We start from the raw sequence: 22,724 nt of genomic DNA, 5'->3' as shown, positions 1-22,724 counted from the left end.
CCTTAATTAGAAAAAAGAATATATTAAATTTTTGACTTACCATTTGAGATTTATTCTTTGGGCAGCCATTGATGTCTTCAATCTTCTCATTTGCTATAAAGAAGCAGAAACAGCAATTGGGGGAAAAATCCTAAAACCTGTTGAAAAGACACCTGGTGCAGTTATCTCCAGAGCACTTGTTGCGACTAAATCAAACAGCCTAAAGCTGTAGTTGCCCAATCAAAGCAAATGTGTGAAACACCAAGAGCCATCCGGCGGAATTCCTCCCCTGAGCCATTCCTCCAGAGACAGCTGGAGAAGGTCACCACCGTTTCAAAAGGAGACAACTGGGCTGACAGCATTTCTAAAAACGACGGGTAATCTTGATCAGACTGATGGTTGTGAATCTGGAAGCCAATCACTCTGTGTGCACGGCTGCACAGTTTAACAAACAATACACATGGACAAGCCAGAAGCAAATACAGTATAAAAGAAAATCTTCATTCCCTTTACGACACAGCAGGCAATTCTTCTTATGAATTACTTCCAAGAACCAATCTGCATCCACAAGCATGAAGGCCCATGGTGCCCTAGGGTTTCCAGGTCCCTCTTTGCCACCAGTGGGAGGTTTTGGGGGCGGAGCCTGAGGAGGGCAGGGTTTGGGGAGGGACTTCAATGCCATAGAGTCCAATTGCCAAAGCGGCCATTTTCTCCAGGTGAACTGATCTCTATCGGCTGGAGATCAGTTGTAATAGCAGGAGATCTCCAGCTAGTACCCGGCGGTTGGCAACCCCATTGTGCCCATATAGTTCCATATTTTGTCAAAAATATCACCTGTCTCTAGGTTTTAAAAGCCAGTGACATCACAGAGCACCTGGATTAATATAAGGAGCGGTGTCAGCTGGGCTCTACCCTTCAGGTCCTCTGAAGTCATAGGTAGGGTTGCCAACTGCCAGGTAGTAGCAGGAGATCTCCTGCTAATTCAACTGATCTCCAGCCAATAGAGATCAGATCACCTGGAGAAAAATGGCCGCTTTGGCAATTGAACTCTATGGCATTGAAGTGCCTCCCCTCCCCAAACCCCACCCCCCTCAGGCTCCGCCCCAAAAATCTCCTGCCGATGGCGAAGAGGGACCTGGCAACCCTAGTCATAGGAGGCCTTGCAAGCTGGGGATAGGTAGCTAATTCCCTGGAAAAATTAACAGTTATGACATCAGAGCTGCTCAACCAATAAAACAAGAAGGAGAAGCAGAAAGGCAACCTTAATGGACGGAGAAAGCAACCAGATCAAGCTGCACAGTATGTGGCAGACAGGGCCTTAAGCAGCTGACCATGCTGCAACCAGATTTGTAACACAAGAAGATGAAATTTTATGGCAACAAAATCCAAATTGTCAAATAGCATTTCTGCTTCTGCTGCTGCTGCTACTGCAAACACACAAAATAATGTATCTGAGTGAAAGCGCACACTGCCTGTCTTGTAAACATTCATTCCATACATTCTCGGGAGATGATTTATGGTTTCTCCGTGTCAAAAGAGCACATTAAAAATTCCCCGATAATTCCATATTAAAGAAGCATATAGACTGGCCTGACTTTGTCTTGTTTTTTTTTTTTTACATGGGAAACATCTAGATCAAAAATGGGAAGATATATTCAAGGAATGCCTGGCTTCATCTCTTCAGCGGCAGACACATTCCAGATCTACTGGCTGGTCTATGGAGACATGGAGCATTGGAGTCAAATGTCTAAAGCATTGCAAGAGCAGTTTTTCTCTTCACTCTATGAAATCCAGTGTGTTATAGTGGTTAAGAGTGTCAGACTAGTACCTGGGAGACCTGGGCTCGAATCCCCACTCATGCCATGGAAGCTCACTGGGTGACGTTGGGCCAGTCATACTCTCTCAGCCTAACCTACCTCACAAGGTTGTTGTAAGGATAGGCAAGGAGAATGGAGGCAAGGAGAATTATGTCAGCCACTTTGGGTCTCTACTGGGGAGAAAAGTGAGGTACAAATAATGAAATAAATCAAACAATAAATATAAGTATTCTTTCAATAAGACTGAAGGCAGCTGCTGGTTTCCCAAAACTTATATCAGAAATGAAAATCCTCAGTAAACAAAAGGCTTTACATCAAATTTAAGGTTCTGAAAACAGCATTTTTTTAGCTGTATTCTCTGACTGAGAACCAGTGTGGTGTGGTGGTTAAGGAGTCGGACTAGGACCTGAGAAACCCAGGTTCAGATCCCCACTCACGCCATGGAAGCTTGCTGGGTGACGTTGGGCCAATCATAGACTCTCAGCCCTGACCCTGGCCAGTGTTTGGATGGGAGACCAAGAAATACCACGGTGACGCAGAGGCAGGCAATGGCAAACCACCTCTGAACATCTTCTGCCTTGAAAATCCTACAGGGTCGCTCGTCATGAGTCAGCTGTGACTTGAGGGCAAAAAAATAATAATTCTCTGACTATTGGTATGACATGCCTTGACTGGTGTTACTTTTTGCATATGGCATATTACAGTCTGGACCAGAGTAATGTGATAGGGTGAATATTCATGATTACCAAATGCCAGAGGGACATCGTCTCCCCACTATATTGGCTAATCAGTAAACAAAACTACCATGCCAAGGAGGAGGAGGAGGAAGAAGAGATGGTTTTTGTATGCCGACTTTCTCAACTACTTAAGGGAGATTCAAACAGGCTTATAATCACCTTCCCTTCCCCACAACAGACACCCTGTGAGGTAGGTGGGGCTGAAAGAGAGTGACTTGCCCAAGGTCACCCAGCTGGCTTCATGTGTAGGAGTAGGAGAAACAAATATAGTTCACCAGATTAGCAACCGCCACTCATGTGGAGGAGTGGGGAATCAAACCCAGTTCTCCAGATCAGACTCCACCACTCCAAACCATCGCTCTTAACCACTACACCACTCTGGCCTACAGGACATACAGGAAAAAAAGCAGGCATGAAGCTGCGGATCTATGTTCAGAATTCCCCTTCAAAAACAACAACTATTCAAAGTAGCTATGGAGGAGAAGAAATTTCAGGAGGTGTTATTCCTTCCCCCTTGCACTGTTTCCCCAATCTAACTCTGCAATCTTAAGCAAAATTCTACCTTTCCAAGTTCATTGATTTGGTAGACTTGGAAGGGTATAATTCTGCTTACGAATGCACTGCAACAGCCCATTCCTGAAAGGGGGAGCCGAAACCTCTTAGGAGGAGGCGTGACCCCGCCACCAGCATAAGTGCGTGTAAAATCGTGATTACATGCACTTACGCTGGCGGGGAGGCCAGTCCCACTGGTGGCCGAGCGCCGCGGAACCATGCCTCACCCCTCCACCAGCACGGCCTCTCCATGGCGCAGGCCACGGCGTAGAGAGGCCGCACTGGTGCAAGGGGACATTCCGGGGGCGTTCTTGGGGGAGGAGCCAACAGTTAGGTGGCTTCCTGTCCCGATTCGGCTGGATACACCAGTTCCGGGATTGGAGGAGCTGCGTCTGCTTTTGAGCAGGCGCAACCTCGCTGTTTTCAATGGGGCTTTTAGCCCCGGTAAAACAAAACAAAAAGCAGCAAAATGGCTTTTTTTTTTTTTACGGCCTGTGCTAATCAGCTTAGGAAGAGGCGCCACTGCGCCTCTTCCCTGCCGCCGACTCCGCCCGCCGTTATTTCAGGAATGGGCTGTTAATCACCAGCCTAAGGCCCACAACTAATTCAAAAACTACCCTCTTACCCTGACTGCACTGAACGTAGCTAAGATCATGATAATGGATGTTCCACAGCACATCTAGCTATCAAAAACTGCTTAATTCCATGTTCAAGCCATTCCATCCTACCTTTACCATGAGCAAGTGGGGAGGGGGCAGAAGGAGTGGAGTGACTCCCTGGTCATAGTATACCAAGTAAAAAGACTAAAGCCACCCCTGTCTGAAAGCCAACTCCAATAACACACCAACTGCAGATTTTCATGTGAGCTGGGCAGTATAGGAGAAAGGCATACCCAAGCCCCTCTGCCGTGATTAATGCCACCCTGCTGGTCTTGGCAAAGCTTGAAACTAATGCACGCTGATGGCCCATGAGACATGGTAGCAGCTGACTGCTGTCTTCTGGGTGTTCTCCATTTGAGAAGATAATCACACTAATAAGGAATTTTAAGGCCTTTTTAAGCATTCCTCCTCAGAACAATTGTTGACATTTCCTCAACCATGCCTAGGCCTCCATGTGATAGAAAATACATGCACACATGCATAAACTGGCTGCTGACATATTCACAACCTGGGCAAGGGATTGGTCAGGCTGATCTGGTCCAGCTAAGCCACTGTTGTGCTTTCAAAAGTCATTTAAAGTGCCATCCTAAGTGTGATTGTACCCTTTTAAGCCTGTTAAACTTCAATGGGTTTAGGAAGGGTAGCTCTGCTTAGGACAGCTCTGTTAGTTTCTTTGCACTGAAAACTAGTGTTATGACCGATGCACTTACTCATTTTAAGAGAAGGATGGCAGGCAGCGTAGCTTTACATGCAGTTTTTCATCAACAATTTTCCTTAAACTGGTCTCTAATGTAAAGCATAGCTTGAATTTAAAGGTGAATTTCCTGCACATTCTAATTCATGTTAACACCACTCACCCATGGCACAAATGCTATAAGAGACACTCCAGGTACTTTTAAAAAGGATCCAAGAAGTCGTCACTCACTATTGCATGGTATATATAGTGGGACGCATGTTGGTAAAAGTGAAGGGTGCTGTACTGCAGGAACATAGTCCTTGGAGTGGAATCCTATAGGGCATTTGCACCCTGGCTTGTATCCAACAAGAATTGCTTGTGGAACGGATCTTGTACAGCAGGAACTTTTCGCTTTACCCCCCTTCTGCTGCAGGCCACTAAGCATTCAAAACATTTTGTGGACAGGAAAAGCACAGGGACAAAGTAGGGATCTGCAGCAGAAGGGAGGGATCAGCAGATATTGCTGTCCCCTTCTTCCAGATATAGGGTTGCAAGCTCTGAGTTGGGAAATACCTGGAGATTTTGGGAATGGAGTCTGAGGATGGCAGGGTTTGGAGAGGGGAGGAACGTCAATGCCATAGAGTCCAATTGCCAAAGCGGCCATTTTCTCCAGGGGAACTGATTTCTATCACCTGGAGATCACTTGTAATAGCAGGAGATCTCCAGCCACCACCTGGAGGTTGGCAACTCTATCCAGATAAGGAAGTGCTCTTAAAACTTCAGAAATGTATGCTTGGATGCAAGCCCCTGAAGGCTTATTTGAATGCTTCACCGCCACAACAATCCATGTAACTTCTGTACTTATGGAGAAGACTTGAAAAAAAAATTGATTGCCTAATGAAAAACTGAGAACATGGCAATAAACCAAACAGAATAACAGAAAAACTGTTAGCTCTCATGTATAATTAAAAACAAATATGCTTTTCATGTCAGATTGCTTTCATCGTGGAAATCTGTGCAGCAAAAAGTCTTCATTATGTCACTACAGGCAGTTACATGTGTGTAAACTAGAGACGCCAGTCAGCCAGGTGGGGTAGGAAGGGCCTACCAGACAGGGTAGGAGGGACTGCCAGGAGCAACAATGTGACATCACTTCTGGGAAACCCAAGAAGTGATGTTATGCCTTTCTAGGAATTGCTGGAACTCTAAGATTTTACCATATGGTTTACCATACAATGGTTTTCAGTGATTCCTAGAAAGGATTCACAGCCCTCTGTACCATAGAGTTTCCAGCAATTCCTAGAGAGGTATGAAATCACATCCAGGGTTTCCCGGAAGTGATGCCATGCAGTCCCAATGGCAACCTTTTAGATTTTCTTTCTCCTGCAGACTATTGAACTACTGAAGGGCACATGGAAATCCTAGCGTGCCTTGAACTACCACGTTCTCCAAAAGAAGGGGTATGTATTACTTTAGTATTTCTCTATTTGCAATGACACTCTGCATCCAAACTTTGCCAAACACCTCAAAGCTGTTCTTCCATTGGTGGTAGCCAAGTTTGTAGGCTACCAGTGGGAGTCGGGGGGAGGGACATGGCAGGTCACTGTTGTTGCAATGGTGTGGTATCACTCCTGGGGGGGGGGGAAATGGAAGTTATGTCAGTCTGCTCCAGAAATCGCTGGAAGTGATGTGACACTATCAGGACCATGACGATTACATTTCCCACCAGCCACCAGAGAGATGGTGGGAAATGGGAGCTGGCGGCAGAGAATCCCCCACCCAAGGCAAGAACCTGGCAAGCCTAGTAGGCATGGATACTGGGACCTCCTCCTATAAACCACACAGCCCATTTTTGTGTGGCTTTCATAGGATGGCTGCTGTTGAACAATCAGACAGCTTTCTGGTGTACCACCAACTAAACCATCCATCCTGTACATGAACTGAATCCATTAAAAGCTTTGTGTTTCAGGTGATATACGATGATATGAAGGTTCACATCAGATGCGTTATACTGAATCAGACCATTGGTCTGTTAAGGTCAGTATTGTCTACTTAGAGTGGCAGTAGTTCTCCAGGGTCTCAGGCGGAGGACTTTCACATCATCTGCTACCTGATGGTTTTAATTAAAGATGCCAAGGATGGAGCCTAAGACCTTCTATCTGTGATGATGATCCATTCACATATGCAAGTGTGAACCAGCTCTTCAAGACTGTGATTTGTTTCAAACAATATAACAAAGGGATGCTAGTATTTAAACAGCAGATGTCTACCCTTGACACTGACTCCTATTGCTTCTGTGTTTTAACTTTGTTCCAATTAAGTGCATTCACACAGAAGCCAATTTGGTTTAGAAAACTTTTTTTAAAATCAACAATTCACTAAAAAAAAATTTCCTAGAGGGCCATTTGCCTCCATCTTTTATTTGCCTACAGCGGTTTCTCAAACCAAGACTAGGACAGACTTAGTTTTGCTAACTTGTGAATTATTGCAAAGTCAAAAAACAAATGGGGAAAATGCAAGAACAGTAATGGATAAGTCATTTTAGACTAACAGAAAACGTGTCATCAGACCTTTGTTGTTTTTTGATGTTATGAGTGATACTGATCTTATCAGGAACATTTTCCAAAACTGCATCCCATGAGGGCTTATCAAATTAATCATTACAACACATGTGCCAAAATCACCAATGCTCCATATGTCTGATATTTAATTATTTTTATTTAAAAAAAAAACCATACTCTTAACTAAGCCATTAGGACTATGAAACAACAAAAGGCAAATTTCCTTACCTACAACCTGGATGATTTCAGCCAGTAAAACTCCATCAGTCACATCTTGCTGTAGGTCCTTTATCAAACGCTTATGGCCAGATTTTGCCAGGTAGTGATTGGCCCAATCTGTATAAATCTGTAAAAGAAACCAGAGATAAGTTCTCGTTCTACTTGGCTTTTTAAACCATAACTTTCTCACTTAAACTTGTTAAAATGACCGCCAAAGTTTACAATCCCTGGAACAGTCTGCCCTTCTTTTTTCTTTTGGGTTTCAAACGACGTTAGCAACATTAAAATTCAAGGCATTGTGCCGATGAAGTATTCAGCTTATTACAGCAGGCCTTTCTTGTATAGAGCAAATTTGACATCAGAGCTGGAGAAAACTAAAGAAAGCTTCTAAACATGCTACAGCCTGAATGGGCCATCAGACATGGAACTAAACAGTCTGCAAACGAGACTGGGCTGAATTTCTCTATTTATACTGAAGAATTCAACATTTCCCCCTTCATTCCAGTACTGCGAACCCCTAAAGGACATTTCAAGCCCACATTTGTTTAGTTGTTTAAAGAATAGCCTTCATTTTTACATGAAGGTCTTTTTAATTAGTAACTCGTCATGAGTGAAATCAGCTAGCTATATCTGAATGGATACATTTCTTTAGTACGTAGGGAAAAACTGAATTATATCGTCATTCACTTTGTGCGTGTCACATTCGCCCTACCACATGCAGCTAACAACTGTTCTAAAATGGATATCCAAAATTAGATTTGTGAAACATATATGCCTTTCATCCAAAAATATCCTGACATACAAATGCCTACCAAGAATTTTTCGGCTGCTGAATCTAATATTATTCTGATTTTTAAAAAACTAGAATTAAGAATGCAATCTGCAATCTTTCTGTGTGACATCACATACAAATTGGAAGTTCCCTCCATAATAAATCCATACTGAAGCCTAGATTTTATAATACTTATGTCAAAGTTATATTCTTTTTCTGATATACATTAAAGATTCAGCTATTAAGGTTCAGTGTTTCTGAAAGTATTAGTCATAGATGCTGTTGGAATAATTTTTGTAAAATGATTGGCAAAAGCCAAACATAAATACGTCTGCTCTTTAAGAGTGTTTTTCCAAGAGATTATATGTATGTTTTCTATATTTTAAAACATGCTGATTAAATGCTACACAAATGTTTAATAGAACCTCCTCTATTGCTAAACAGAGCCCATTCTTCTAAATTGATTTTTCATTATTTTTATATGAGAATTATGTATTATAAACTAGAACCCACAACTTTCATTTCCTCCTCCCCTTTCCTGAAAGCCCTATAGCCTCTCCCCTTTTCCTGCTTTCTTCTCTGCCATTCACCAACCTTCCTTTTATCAGCCTCCCATCTTAAGCTATATTTATTATTTACTTACTTCATTTATACACCGCCTTTCTCCACAGTGGTGACTAAAGCAGCTTACATTATTCTCCTCTCCTTTTTATCCTCGCAACAACCCTGGGACGTAGGTTAGGCTAAAAGTATGTGACTAACCTAAAATCAACCTCGTGGCAACTGGCAGGAGCTTTGCGGGGCGGTGCTGGGGATGGTAATCTGCGCCCTGGTGTTATGTCGTCCCTTCTGCATTGACATGGAAGTGCCAGATCACACCGGGGATGCTCCAGCAATCTCCCTCAAAATTGTATGGCTTCTACAGAGGGTTTTTTTTGGGGGGGAGTTCCTGGCACTATGCCGGAACTTCCATGACAATGCAGAAGTGACGTTATTGTGCTGGGCGCACAAATTGCTCTCCCCTTCAGCCGGCCTGCTTCTGCTCACCAATCTGCTGAGGAGCAGGAGGCAGCCTGGTGAATTGGAACCTGGGAACCCTACCCAGACCCTACAACATAGGGTGGCTTTCATAGGGTGGCTACTGTTGAACAATAGCAAGCAGCCAGGCTTAGTTGATGTCTTGAAAATTGAGTGGTATCAAGTCACCCAGTGGTTACTGCCAGGCCTAGGACTGTCAACCTCCAGGTGAGACCTGGAGATTTCCCAGAATTACAACTGATCTCCAGATGACAGAGATCTGTCCCCCTGGAGAATGCAGGTGCTTTGGAGGGTGGACTCTATAACATTATATCTGACTGAGGCCATTCACGTCCCCAAACCATGCCCAGTTCAGACTGTACCACAAAATCTCCAAGAATTTCCCAACCTGGAGCTGGCAACCCAAGCTATGTGTGGCCCCAATGAGTCCTCCCTCAAAGGCCAAAACAGCCTGAAAAAGATCCTGCCCCATCCCCCTGTATTTTACTCACTGAAACCCAGCCAGGAATGCTATGGTTGCCTAACAACAGCCATTAAGTGAATCTGTTTGTTAAAGCTACAGGCACTTCTTTTGTCATTTTGGGGTTTAAAAAAAAAACACACCAATGTATTATTATTTTTTAGACTTCAGATTTTTCTGCAAACCTGGGAAGTCTGGAGACCAAACTCTGGAACATCTAAAGCAGTTCTTGGAAAATTCAGTTAGAAGGCTGTCCCCCAAAAGTAATGAACTGGATGCAGGAAAACATTATATGTAGCAGGTCATTTAATTCTGCAACAATTTCCACAGGTTTAACGCATCCTCCAGTTAGCTTCAAATCTTCCTCTGGTTGCATCATTTTAATACGATTCTGTGGGTCTCTAATTCTTCAGTACAAGAGAAAACGGTAGATAACCTAACAATAGCAAAATATTTCAATTAATGGCACACGTACACACTCACACACATACGTTTACATAGCTGATAAAACTACAAGAAACACAGGTTGTGCTGGAGATTGTGACTGATGTCATCTGCTTTGTCCAAATTTCTGAGACTGGGTGTTTCAGTAGTCCATCTCAACAGAATGTCTTTTAGAAGACAGTAGTTTACAACATAATGTGATTTCCAATGTTGCCTTGTCCTCTAGTAAACCAGTCAACACCACAGAGCAATTAATTGTTTCAAGCAAATAAACAGATCAATGACAGAATTAAGGAAGTTCTATTGGGACAGTTTCCATGATAAAAACAAACCCTTCAGTTAATTCACGTTTGTGTATTGACAGGGCATAAGGAGCCCTTTTATTTAACTAGCATTTCCAAGCAAGAATTTGTAAACTTTGCAACAGTGCTCTTGAAGATATGAAGCAGCCTTATCAAAAAAATCAAAACTTTGGCCCACCTGGCCTTGTACCTGAGGTTTAAGTAGGTCTTCCCTAGCCCTACACCTTAGATTAAGTCTCTTCTTGCAACATGTGTGGTCTGCCCCCAACCATGCAGAAAGAGGGGGTGGATGAAGAGGTACCAGAAAAACCAGCAAAAGAATGCTGAAGAGCTAAGGACCGTCCCTTCCCTCCCATATGCCTTCCAACTATTCTCTTCAGTCTAGTTTAAACATTAGAAATTATCTTAGCTGGGCAACAAATGTTTGAGGATAGGCAGTGTGGTGAGCTAAGCCGCAAGCACTGCTAATTTTTGCATTAAAAATCCCCAACCTCTTTTGACGTGATTGCTGCTGTCATGTCTGGTTTGGCCCTGAGCTGAGCTGCAATCTTTTCTCTCCTCCAGATTAAAAAAAAAAACATTTTAATAATGTTGGTAATATACTTGTATCTGGGGTCTGAAGACCTGCTTTCAAGTCACAACCATAGTCTCTCATTTATATATGAAGAGAAAGTCCTACATGAAAAAAGATTTATGCACACCACTTTCCTACTCTAGATTTGAAACAAGGGTGTGACAGGTCAATATTGCTTTTGCAAATATACTCCCAACGTATTTCAGTTCACTGCTCAAATACATAACATGGGACCATCATGGCTTTGACAGATGACCTCATAAAGTCAATATAAACAGGATACTGCCTGTAGAAAAACAAGAGCAAGACCTGAAGGAACAACTATATTCTAAAATTTTGAAGCTTAAAAACACAAGTAGTGGGAAAATATGTGAATGTGTCTATCAAAAGTACAGTCTTGTCCAAAATCTCAACCATCACACACCCTCAGCTTTTAGAAGGCCCACGACAGTGAACGGGTTATGACAAGTGAACTGGTTTTATCCAGAGTAGACAAAGAAAGCGCTTTTCGATCATGTGTACAAAAGTTCCCATAGAAATTCTGTTAAAACCAGAGTTATTCACCCTGTGTTTCATCAGTCAGACGAACGCATTAATCAAAAATTGAGCTCAACTTCATTTTTGAAAAGCTTAAGAGAATGACTTGATGAATGATCAGGAAGTCCCTTCAGGAACATTTGTCTTACTTGGTGGGAGGGGAAGGGGGTCCAATCAGACAGTGGTTTCAGAAATTTCCATCTGGATATTACTTAGACACATATGACAACAGTATTCTATTCTGTCAGAGTAGTATTCTTTAACATCTTTAAAGTCTTCCGCTGCAAATTAGCATGATTAACAAGGGCTACGTCTCTCTAAGATGATATATAGCTTATATTATAAAATTTATCACGTTTGGATTTGTGCACTAAGCAGCTACTTAAAATTGGAGACTGGGGCCATGGACAGACAAAACAGATCTTTCTAAAAACATATGAATGGGCACGGACAAAGATTGAAACAAAAAGTTATGCTTTTCCCTATGTTTCCTCTTCCTTTTTATTTCTGTACCCTATAAAAACTCAATAAAAGCCAGTTGTCCAGAAAAAAAAGACATTTGAAAAGCCCCAGGATTGCCTCCAGGATGGTCTTCCAGGCCCCCTCTTGTTATAGTACAGTTTGATCTTCTGCTTATCCCTTTCTGTGCTTCTGAGGATGTTTCTTATTTTCTGTCATGGTTCTTTTTGTTTGTTTTGTTTCCTTGGTTTTCTGGGCTTGTCTGATTGCCCTCAGGGGCAGCCCATTCCTGAAGGGGGGGCAGTTAGTTGACGGCCAGGGACGGCACAGCCCGCTTCGCGGCCGGAAAATAAATATTAAAAATGGACTTTTGACAAAACCCCATGAAACGCCCCCATTGAGTTTCACGGAGCTATGCCAGCTACTTTGTAGCCGTAACTCAACGCCTGCAAAACGGTCTTAAAGCTGAAACACCTTGTGTGTGTATTAAGTGCAGTCAAGTTACTTCCGACTTATGGCGACCCTATGAATTAATGTCTTCCAAAATGTCCTATCGATACCAGGCTTGCAGACTGAGGGCCGTGGCTTTCATTGAATTGATCCATCTCAGGTTGGGTCTCTCTCTTTTCCTTCTGCCTTCAACTTTTCCTAGCATTATTGTCTTTTCCAGTGACTCTTGTCTTCTCATAATGTACCATAGCCTCAGTTTAGTCGTTTTAGCTTCGCGGGAAAGTTCAGACTTGATTTGATTTAGAGCCCACTGATTTGTCTTTTTGGCCATCCACGGTATCAGTAAAACACTCCACATTTCAAAGGAATCAACTTTATTCCTGTCAGCTTTCTCCATAGTCCAACTTTTACACCCATACATAGTGATGGGGAATACTATGGCATTATCTTTCTTAAATTATGGTTCAGAATGAAAACAACAACAACAAATAATCTTTCCTGTGCACACCCTAGTGCACACCCAGCTGCTTAACCATGATGTTGACACAAACTTTAAGCCATCATTCCTGGGTTAGGCAAGAACCCTGGTTGGGCCTAACCACCATTACCAGTGTTGCTAATTTAATGGTTAGCCACAATTAGATTTGGCAGGAAGAAATCACTCCTGAAGCGAGGAATTGGCAGGGGGAGAGTATACCTGTCTTAATCCCAAATGCTTAATCATAAGCAATTGTGCACATTATATCTGCAGCAGCCTAATATAATGTTTTAGGGGACACCGTTTTATCAGTTAGAAAAATACGACTAATAGCCATGGTGGCTAAAGAACCTAAGTAAAAAGTGTGACTAAATTAATCCAGAGGTATAACTAACTAGAGAATTAACACATTAAAAATAAAGAGGGATGAAGACGGTAAAGATCTGTACAAATAAATGCAGAACAAAAATGCTCTCAAAATTTCTGTAGGACAATGCAGCACAAAACAACTATCTGGAATAAAATGTCCAAGTGCTTCATTCCTCTTAGTCCTTACTAGCTACTAACAAAGTAGTCATTTGTGCCCTCTGAACATTTTCTTTTGAAGACATATGGATGAATCAGTCTCTCGTGAGTATGACTCAAGGGGACACTGCTGTAACTGCTGAACACTATCTTTTTGACAGCAAACACTACAATTAGCACTGACCAAAGAGTATGCGCGCGCGTTCTTGTTGGCTTGCAGAATTAGTCAGATTTTTTAAAAGCCCCACAAAAAAGCATGTATTAAAATGCCAGACCTTTCCTAGTACTATCTGAAACCACATGGGACTATTGAGATTCATGTTACACTCAAATTAGAATCAGTACACTGAGATGAAACTCACTGGAGCGTTCACATGTATTGTTCATTACAAGCAATGCACCATCCCAGAGAGTACAAAATAGAGCCATGTCCACAACCCGGTTTACCTAGAGGGCATTTTCAAAGGGAGAAGTAGGGTTGCCATCTTTTAAAATGGTCCCTCTAGTTGTTCGTTTAATATCAGTTTGACATGCAAGAATTTACCAGGTGATGATAATTAACTTCATGCCATGAAAAGCTTCAGCTGCCTGTTTCTACTCATTAAACCTCTCTTAAACAGTAGGGTTTCCAACCTCCAGGCGGTAGCTGGAGATCTCCTGCTATTACAACAGATCTCCAGCCGACAGAGATCAGTTCACCTGGAGAAAATGGCCACTTTGGCAATTGGACTCCATGGCATTGAAGTCCCTCCACTCCCCAAACTCCACCCTTCTCAGGCTCCGCTCCAAAAACCTCCCACCGGTGGCAAAGAGGGACCTGGCAACCCTATTAAACTGACAGGACATTCCTCACTCACCCGGCCAGTTAGCAATCCTGGTGAGAAGTAGTGGAGCAGCATTGAACATGCTTTCCCTGAAGTGGCCATAAATGCTATTCCTACTGCAACTCTGTTGCACCTGAGGGTTCTGCAGTCAGATGGGAAATAATGAAAATCAAACCCAAGTAAACCATTCTTTAATATATTGTCCTAAACATTTGAACCAGAAAGTGAATCGCATTTAGTAACACTAGTGAACATTAGAATTTGGCCATTATTCTGGTGGTGGTCTGGCCTACAGTCAAGAAGATCTGGGAGATGAGGAGAGAGAAACTTAGCAGATAAATAATAATCAGGAACACTTCCCAACTCGCAGAAGGACTCAGTGTTTAGGTTTCTAAATCAGGAATGTTAGCTTACGAATCATAACAGTCCCTTATTTATTTTACCCATTTTAACTTTATGCCCCACTTTCTGGCCTTCCAGAAGTTTAAATCTTAAGAATGTTTAATAGCTAATCTCACAATATACTGGTTGCATTTACTCTCTGCAGAACAGGATCTCTTAGCTACTGTTCCTGCTGCAGCACCATCTTCCCTACTAGTTTGGTTGCATTTATTAGAGAAAAAACTGCAAATCACACATTCAGCAACACTTAACCACCTGCATGAGCAGAAATGGCATTGGGTAGGGAAAGGAAGCTAGTGCACATGTGCATATATTAAAAAAAATAAAGGTAATTTGTCAACAGCAAAATGGATAAAACCAGGAACAGTGTTATGTCTGTTAAATAATGCCTCCACGCTTAAGTTCCAAGTCTCTTTATTCCAGTCAGATAAGCAACCTAAAAAACTCATCCAAACCGCTGCTTCACTCTCCCACATTCTACATATTCTTATATACAATTATCTTACAATTCTCTTAAAGAGGCATACACATGCCTATACTACAAACAAGTAGCGGGGGAAACAAGAGGTTGTCTCAAATAAATCAGGATATTTGGAACATATGTCCTAGTTGGGGTGGTAGAAAAGAGCAAGAATCCCAGCAGCACCTTAATTCCAGATAAGGTATGAGCTTTCGTGAGTCTCAGCTCACTTCTTCAGATAGTTAGAGTGGCCACCCTACAGGTGGGGCCTGAAGCTCTCCCAGAATTACAATTGATCTCCGGACTAGACGAATCAGCTTCAGAGGGCAGACCTCTATGGCGTCACATTTGTGCTGAGTTCCCTCGCCTCCCCCAGCTACTCCCTCTCTAGCCACCCCCACAAAAAATCTCCAGGAATATCCCAAGATGGAGTTGGCAACCCCCGCTTAGTTCAGCACCAACAGTACAAGTGACTGAAAGACATTTCTGGCCTTCTCCAGTTAATCTTTTCTCTTAACATTTCTTTACAGTGCTGCTTGCATGCTTTAAGTTTGATTTTCTAGTCTCTGGATATTGCTCCTTGGACAAACGCAGAAAGACGCAAGAAAACAGAAGCAGATTTCCATAACACCATCGTTCCCAGCGGTAGCACCACTATTACCAACAAGGAACTCTGAGTGGCTTACTGTTTCATTGAGATCACCGGAAAATTTACTTCACTCACAAGCTTGGAGTGCATACTTATTTGGCATACTACAAATGAAGACAGAAATGCAGCTTACTCCTCTTTGTCAGGGGATGTACAGCGGTAGGTGGATATATACTGACGTGTGAAGCCTCGGTAGCTAATTTTAGTGGAGGCCATTCATGCGCTCGTCAGATTTTGTTACATAGGGCTGCCTTGCTGCATTAGCACACCCACACTGGTATGGCTCATGCAAGATTCTCTGCCCCCCTCCTCTTATCCTTTCCAGTCAGTCTCTGTATAACTCAGCACCTTTTAAAACTGAAGCAACAGTTATTGTCTTGAGAGGAAGAATATTTTAAAGCCAGAAAATATTTCACAGTCATTAAAAAAAAAAAAAAAACCCACTCCTGCAAACACCAAATTACTAGCAGAAAATGTGTGTGGAAATGCCAAATCCAGTGTTTACAAGTTCCCCATCTGATGGTGTGTGTGAGAACAGTACCCATAGTTATTAGACATATTTACACCAAACAAAGAGGAAGAGTTGGTTTTTACATGCTGACTTTCTCTACCACTTAAGGGAGAATCAAACCGGCTTACAGTCACCATCCCCTCCCCACAACAGACACCCTGTGAGGTAGGTGGGACTGAGAGAGTGTGACTAGCCCAAGGTCACCCAGCTGGCTCCATGCGTAGGCGTGGGGAAACAAATCCAGTTCACCAGATTAGCCTCCGCCGCTCATGTGGAGGAGTGGGGAATCAAACCCAGCTCTCCAGATCAGAGTCTACCGCTCCAAACCACCGCTCTTAACCACTTAAAACCACTGTTTTATATCTTTCTTTCTTTTTTAATGAGCATGTTCCCTCAGCTTGCAGCAGGAATTTGGAAGCTCAAGTCAATTTCAAAAACATTAAAAGCCAATAATTAGGCTTTTGTACAGGTTGACAATGGACACTTCTTCTCTTTAAGCCTGTCTTAGGTAGGAGATACAAGTAGTGTAGCATATTGGCTTACTGTATAGAACGTGAAAGTTTCTGTAGAACAGTTTTAAAGGAAACAGTAACATTTAGCACTGCCCTATATTTTTTTAAAGTTTGCAATGTACAAGGAGAGGAAGTGGCTGGGAAATACAAAGAGCTTTGCCAATTTCAAAGCACCATTTGTCTATTAATACTATTTCCACCTTGACCCCTTTACAACAGTTCACAATTAGTGGCACAATCCCCATCTGACTGATGGCAATGGCAATTTTAAAAAACAATTTTACTGGGATTGCACTGTACCCTTAATCACTATACAATTAAAATTAATGATTCATATAACAGAACCCAAGTGAGAAAACGGCATGGTACAGCCCGATCTCATTAGATCTCAGAAGCTAAGCTGTGTCCGTACTTGGAAGGGAGACCACCAAGGAAGGCTCTGCAGAGGAAGGCAATGGCAAACCACCGTGCTTTGTTCTTGCCTTGAAAGCTCCTTGCTGGGGTCACCACAAGTCAGCTGCAATTTGGCAGCACTTTACACACACATAATAGAATCCATTTTGTAGTATGGTGCAACACAAGAACAGTTTATTGAATTGAAAGGAATGGAGATCAGTCTTTGATTCCATTGAGGATAATGTTGAGGTATAATTAAAAAAATGCAAAACTAAGGAATTAATGCTCTCAGATTCCAGGATGATAACTATGTGATATGAGGCAAAGGGCGGGGGGAGAAAGGGGCTTCTGGAATCAGAAGAAATCAGACAAAATAATTGTGCCGCATCATAACAGAAATCAAGATCATCATTAAGTTAAAGTCAAATCTCATGAGATATTAAAGGCTAACAGAAAAGTCTTGAACACCTCTTTTTTTTAAAGTCCCATCCTGGGTTATACAGAACTTAGCGGGAAACTGGTTCCATAACCTGGGGGTCCTGATAAAATACAAATACGTGAAGTTGCCTTACACTGAATCAGACCATTGGACCATCCAAATCAGTATTATCTACCCAGACTGGCAACAGTTTTCCAGAGTCTTGGGCAGATATCCTTCACATCACCTACTACCTGATTCATAACTGGAGATAGAGGGCATTGAATATGGGACCTTCTGTGAGCCAAACAGATGTTCTACCATGAGCCACAGCCTCGCCATCAGAAGTGGCCATGAGCCTGATGGTATAAGGATCTTAGTGAGCAAGAGGCAACAAATAGAAGCAGTTTCTCAAATATCCAAGGACAATACTCATAAAGGCTTTGCAGATAATCACCAGGACCCTAAATTTAGCTCAGAGGCAAATGGGCAGCCAACACAACTCATAAAGAACAGGTGACCTATGGGCTAAACCCAGAAATTAACCTGAAGCTTCTAACCTCCCTTAAACATCAATCCTGTGACAATAATCCACATGAGAGGTTATCATGGCATTGCAGAGGCCAAATCCTAGTCTGGGAAGTGGCAAAACTGGTGGATCAAGTAATGCTGAAAAAAAAATCTGCTCTTGGCCACAGCTTCTGTATGGGGCCTTAGAAAACATGCACTATCAGACTGTGATCATGATTGTGGTGGGGGGAGCGTGACATGGCAGGCATTTCCATCCCTTCACCGGATTTAGGATTATCCAAAATGAGTAACTCCATTTGGGGACTAATTTTTAATTTATAGACTCTGATCCACTCCATTAACTTGTATAACATTTCTGACCACAGAAATGCCTCAGGCTCTAAGCCCTGTTGTTGGCCCTCCAGACTGAATGGTTGGCCACTGTGTGAGACAGAACACTGGACTAGATGAAACACTGCTCGAATCCAGCAGGGCTCTTCTTATGGTCTTCTTATGTTCATATTTGCAAGTGCAGTGCCAGGGAGGCTCTTTAATTGAAATGGGCTAATTTTAAAACTTGTTCTGTGAAGAGGAACACATGTAGCTATTGATTCATTTTGCCTCCAAGTGGTATCTAGACTGGGTGGGCCTGCTAGCTGTAGGATTTTATATATTTTACAACCATAACTAGGTTAATTTATCCTAACTTCCAAAAGAAGAGGCGATGGAGGATGCTTAGCTCTTTCCCTCTAGCTGTTTTTCTAATGGGGGGTCAAAACAGTTGCTGAGGGGAATTTTGAGTGAGAGCACAATCACAGGGGAAATTATTAAACATCCTCTTTCCCCAAGATCCCTCACAAGACTGCTTTTGATTAAGAAAAATCAGGGGATAGTCATTTTGTTTTGTTTTTAAAATCATATCCCACATTCACAGCTTTACAACTCCCAAAGCGACACTTCACATATAGTTTTGGTATTAACTCAGGCTTTGACAGGTCCTTTTCTGTTTTCGTATCCTTATAGATCATAACCTTGGATGGGGATTGGAAGAAAACAAGGAGTTGGTGGACTCTGATGCACCCCTGGAGACCCATCTTATTTAGTGCATTTTTAAAATCCCACCCTTCCTCCAAAGAGCTTACAATGGCATATGTGATAGCCCCTTGCACCATTCTATCTGTAATGCCGGTTTGACACAGCATAAACTGGTGACTTCAATGGTCTTGAGGGATTTGAACCTGGGTCTACTAAAATCTAATCATGCATCCTATTCACTGCACAACAACACTGACACTCTCCATGAATCATTTCCATCGGGAAGTACATTTTGGTATTCAGCACTATCACAGCCTTAGAAGTCTTCATGCGTAGCCCATGACCCTACAATATAGAATAAATGAAAATTTTAAAAAGTCCTTGAAATAACAAACCTGCATAGCACAGATCTTATTAAAAACTGTACACACAATATGATTACAACTTTTGAATTTGCTCTAAGCTTCGAGTGAGACAGGTATCCAACCTGACCATAATAAAAGTGGCTTAAAATTCTAGATCATTGCACCAGAATGTTTGAAGACAGGGGTGAGCATATTTTACACATAGTTACAGCAGTTAGTCCCATTTGCAAGTCTGACCTAGCAGATTCCAAAGAGAAGCAACTAAGTGTATAATAATGGCAGATTAGATTGCAAAAACAAACAAGCAATAATTTATACTGGTGTATTGTCACCCAACATACTCCACCAGATGCACAATTTAATATATCCTGGGCTTTTCCTAATTGTTCATCAAATAATAATGTCACTGTGCCATAAATCTCCTCAGTTAGATTGTGTTAAGTTCATTACATAGGGTTTAAAATAACAAAATACTGAATTCATTTCCCACTGCTGAATTCATCTCCCACATAACAGACCTAATCAAATCATCTTGTGTTCAACCATCTGTTTCACAGATGTAAACCAAAGCAAATTTTCTACTGACTGATAACTTTCTAAAGTAATTGTCTGTTTACTGCATTATCTGCTGTCAAATAGATCGGTCAAAGGCGTAAGAGATGTGGCAACTTTTCTCTTTATAGTGTCAAGGAAAAATTAAATTCCATTTCCCCCTTTTAAAGTGTGAAGTGGTTGATGGATAGCCAGTGGCAGTTAAATCTAGGGAAAGGAAGTAATTGCCTATTGTGTCTCTCTGTCAGCTCAGTTGGCCCTAGCTTCTATTTAGAGGTTTTTGGAACATGTTATTAGAAGTGTCAAATATGTTCTGCTGTTATCCAAAGGTGCCCCTACATGGATAAACGGCTACAAATGTCCTCAGCTGAAGTCCTACGGTTTGTCGAGACACAGTGAAGCCTGAGGATGTGGCTTGTGTTATTTGCAAATCCCCTTTGGGCAAATTTATTGTTAGTTATAACTACTCAGTAAAACAGCAGTTCTGACAAAACAGGTGGTTTAGAGCCTCTAGAGTTTGTAATACACACTAAAAAATTCTGCCAGAGCCCTCCCACTGCTGGAGGTAGATCAGTATGTCTGTAACCAAACAGTTACACCTGAGTGTAACGAAAATATAGCTAGACCGCTCCAGCAATTAAAACCGACATTGCTATTTGAGATGTGCTCAAAAATTTAGTACAAGGTTAAAATGTACCCACGGTAAATTCTTTACAGGGACAACTGTGGCCAGAGGCAGATCTACTGTGAAACTAATGAAGCTTAAGCTTCAGGGCCCCTAATCTCAGAGGGACCCCCGAAGCAACTTTTTTTTAATGAGTGAATTTCTCAACAAAATCAATGGGAGTTTTGTTAGTGATGTAATCATAAGCCAATGGGTGGAAGTACTTAATATTGACCTTAGAATATGCTCTAATACCCATTTCACATGGCCTCAAAATGTCCCTGTCATTGGTCAAATTTCTAAATTTTCTCGGGGGCTTGCAGCGCCCGAACCCCCAGCTGTATGGGCTCACTGAGCTTGCCAGAATCTACTCTTAGCCTATATTTTGGCAGCTGGATCCTCAAATCCTTCGTTGGTTACGGCTTAATAGTTCTATGATTTATTTCATCACTGTATGGCCCATTTTCAAGGACTCCACCCCACCACCCTGTTCTCTGCCATTTGGGCCTCAAGGGCCTTGCAAGGGCAGTATGGCCCTTTGGACTTTGTTGGATGTTGCCCTATTGTTGCTGGTTGCGTAGGGCCCCCCATAACAGTTCAAGCTTCAGGGCCCCAGAAATGTAGGTCCGCCACTGACTGTGGCTGAAAAACACTAAAAGGGAATCATTTGAATGTGAAATCTACACAAATACGGAAAGCTAGCGCTTGGTCCATTAAGCATTGAAGAGCCTACACTGATGATGACACTTAAGGGCTTTTTGCTGGTACTTTGTACTAGGGTGTAATTCATTTTGAATGAACAGGGCTCTTTGTGCGTTCGATGGTGCTTGTGACCAAGCCGGCTATATGTAAAGTGCATGGGTAACAAATGCCTGGGATCCAGACATGATATGCTGCAGTGACATTAACAACAGTCCATGCTATTTCAGTGCGGGTTTTGCATATCTGCACTGCACGGTTTCTAAACGGACAGGTGCCTGGGCTCAAATTAAGCCCAGCATACATTTCATACCAAAAAAAAAAAAAAAATCATACAAGTCTCAGTTTACTTGCTCTAAAAAAGGAATAGCTGGTAATGGCTCCCAGCACTCAGTTTCACCATTTGGAGCTGTGTGGATACAGTCGGAAGGATACTCACATCTGCACAAAACACTGTGGCATACTGTGATCTGGGTGAATGTTGTGTCAGACAAATCAAATCATCTGATCACAGGCTCATACACACACATACACAATGAGTACAACCTGAGATGCCTGCAGCATAGTCAGGCAGATGGGTCACTAGAGAGAAGGGAAAACAACTCTTGTCTGCAATGGTGCTTTCCAAGTAGGGTTGCCAGGTCCCTCTTCGCCACAGGTGGGAGGTTTTTGGGGAGCAGCCTGAGAAGGGCAGGGTTTGGGGAGGGGAGGGACTTCAATACCATAGACCAGGGGTCGGCAAACTCATTAGTCAAAAGAGCCAAATATCAACAGTACAACAATTGAGATTTCTTTTGAGAGCCACATTTCTTAAACTTAAACTATATAGGTAGGTACACTGTTTATTAACTTAATAAACTTTAATTAAAGTTTTAAGTCTTAATTAAACTATAAGTACACTGAATAAAACTTGATATCATACTTAATAGGGATCTTATTTATTAATAAAAATTAAATTGTACGTCCCTGCCATTTACCCCTCCCCGTCCGGAGTCCTCGTCTGGAGGCCTGGTCAACCACCATAAAAGCCTATTGGTAGACCTGGCCTCCGGCTGAGTCCCATTGGGAGGCCAGGTCTACCCATTGGCTTTCTTGGCAGTAGACCTGGCCTCCGGGGGCCCATAGACGCCAATTGGTAGAGCTGGCCTCTGAAGGGGGACTTTTTCCCCTCCTCAGAGTCCAGGTCTACTGCCAAGAAAGCCAGTGGGTAGACATGGCCTCCCAATGGGACTCAGCTGGAGGCCAGGTCTACCAAAGGAAGCCCGCCCTGCCCAACAGCTGATAGGCGGGGGGGGCAGGAACCGCCGAGCCGCCCGCCCAGCAATCATGCGGCTAGAGGGGAGGGGAGGCTTTAGCCTCCCAACCATTGAGGGCAAGGGAAAGGGGGGCCCGGCCATTCTCCACGGCGGGGGGGGAGAGACAGCGCACGCCCACTCTCTCTCTCTCTCTCTCTCTCTCAGGTGTGCCGGCTCTGCATCCCGGCTGCTG

The 22,724-nt window shown here is 42.6% G+C and overlaps 1 protein-coding gene across 2 annotated transcripts in view; it reads right to left on the bottom strand.

Moving 5' to 3' along the window:
* NAV2 (neuron navigator 2) overlaps positions 1-22,724 on the bottom strand; it is a 310,894-nt gene that overhangs the window by 202,604 nt on the left and 85,566 nt on the right. For both annotated transcript variants that reach the window (XM_056852251.1, XM_056852253.1), the window contains exons 2-3: positions 7,210-7,327; positions 41-93 (exon numbers count right to left, since the gene is read on the bottom strand). In XM_056852251.1, the coding sequence (XP_056708229.1) occupies positions 41-93; positions 7,210-7,327 (171 nt within the window). The remainder of the gene's footprint in view (positions 1-40; positions 94-7,209; positions 7,328-22,724) is intronic.

The sequence above is a fragment of the Euleptes europaea genome, chromosome 6 (genome assembly GCF_029931775.1).
Source record: "Euleptes europaea isolate rEulEur1 chromosome 6, rEulEur1.hap1, whole genome shotgun sequence".
Classification (NCBI taxonomy): Eukaryota; Metazoa; Chordata; class Lepidosauria; order Squamata; family Sphaerodactylidae; genus Euleptes; species Euleptes europaea.
The sequence above is the reverse complement of the archived record's forward strand: the minus strand, read 5'-3'. Positions and strand labels throughout refer to the sequence as shown.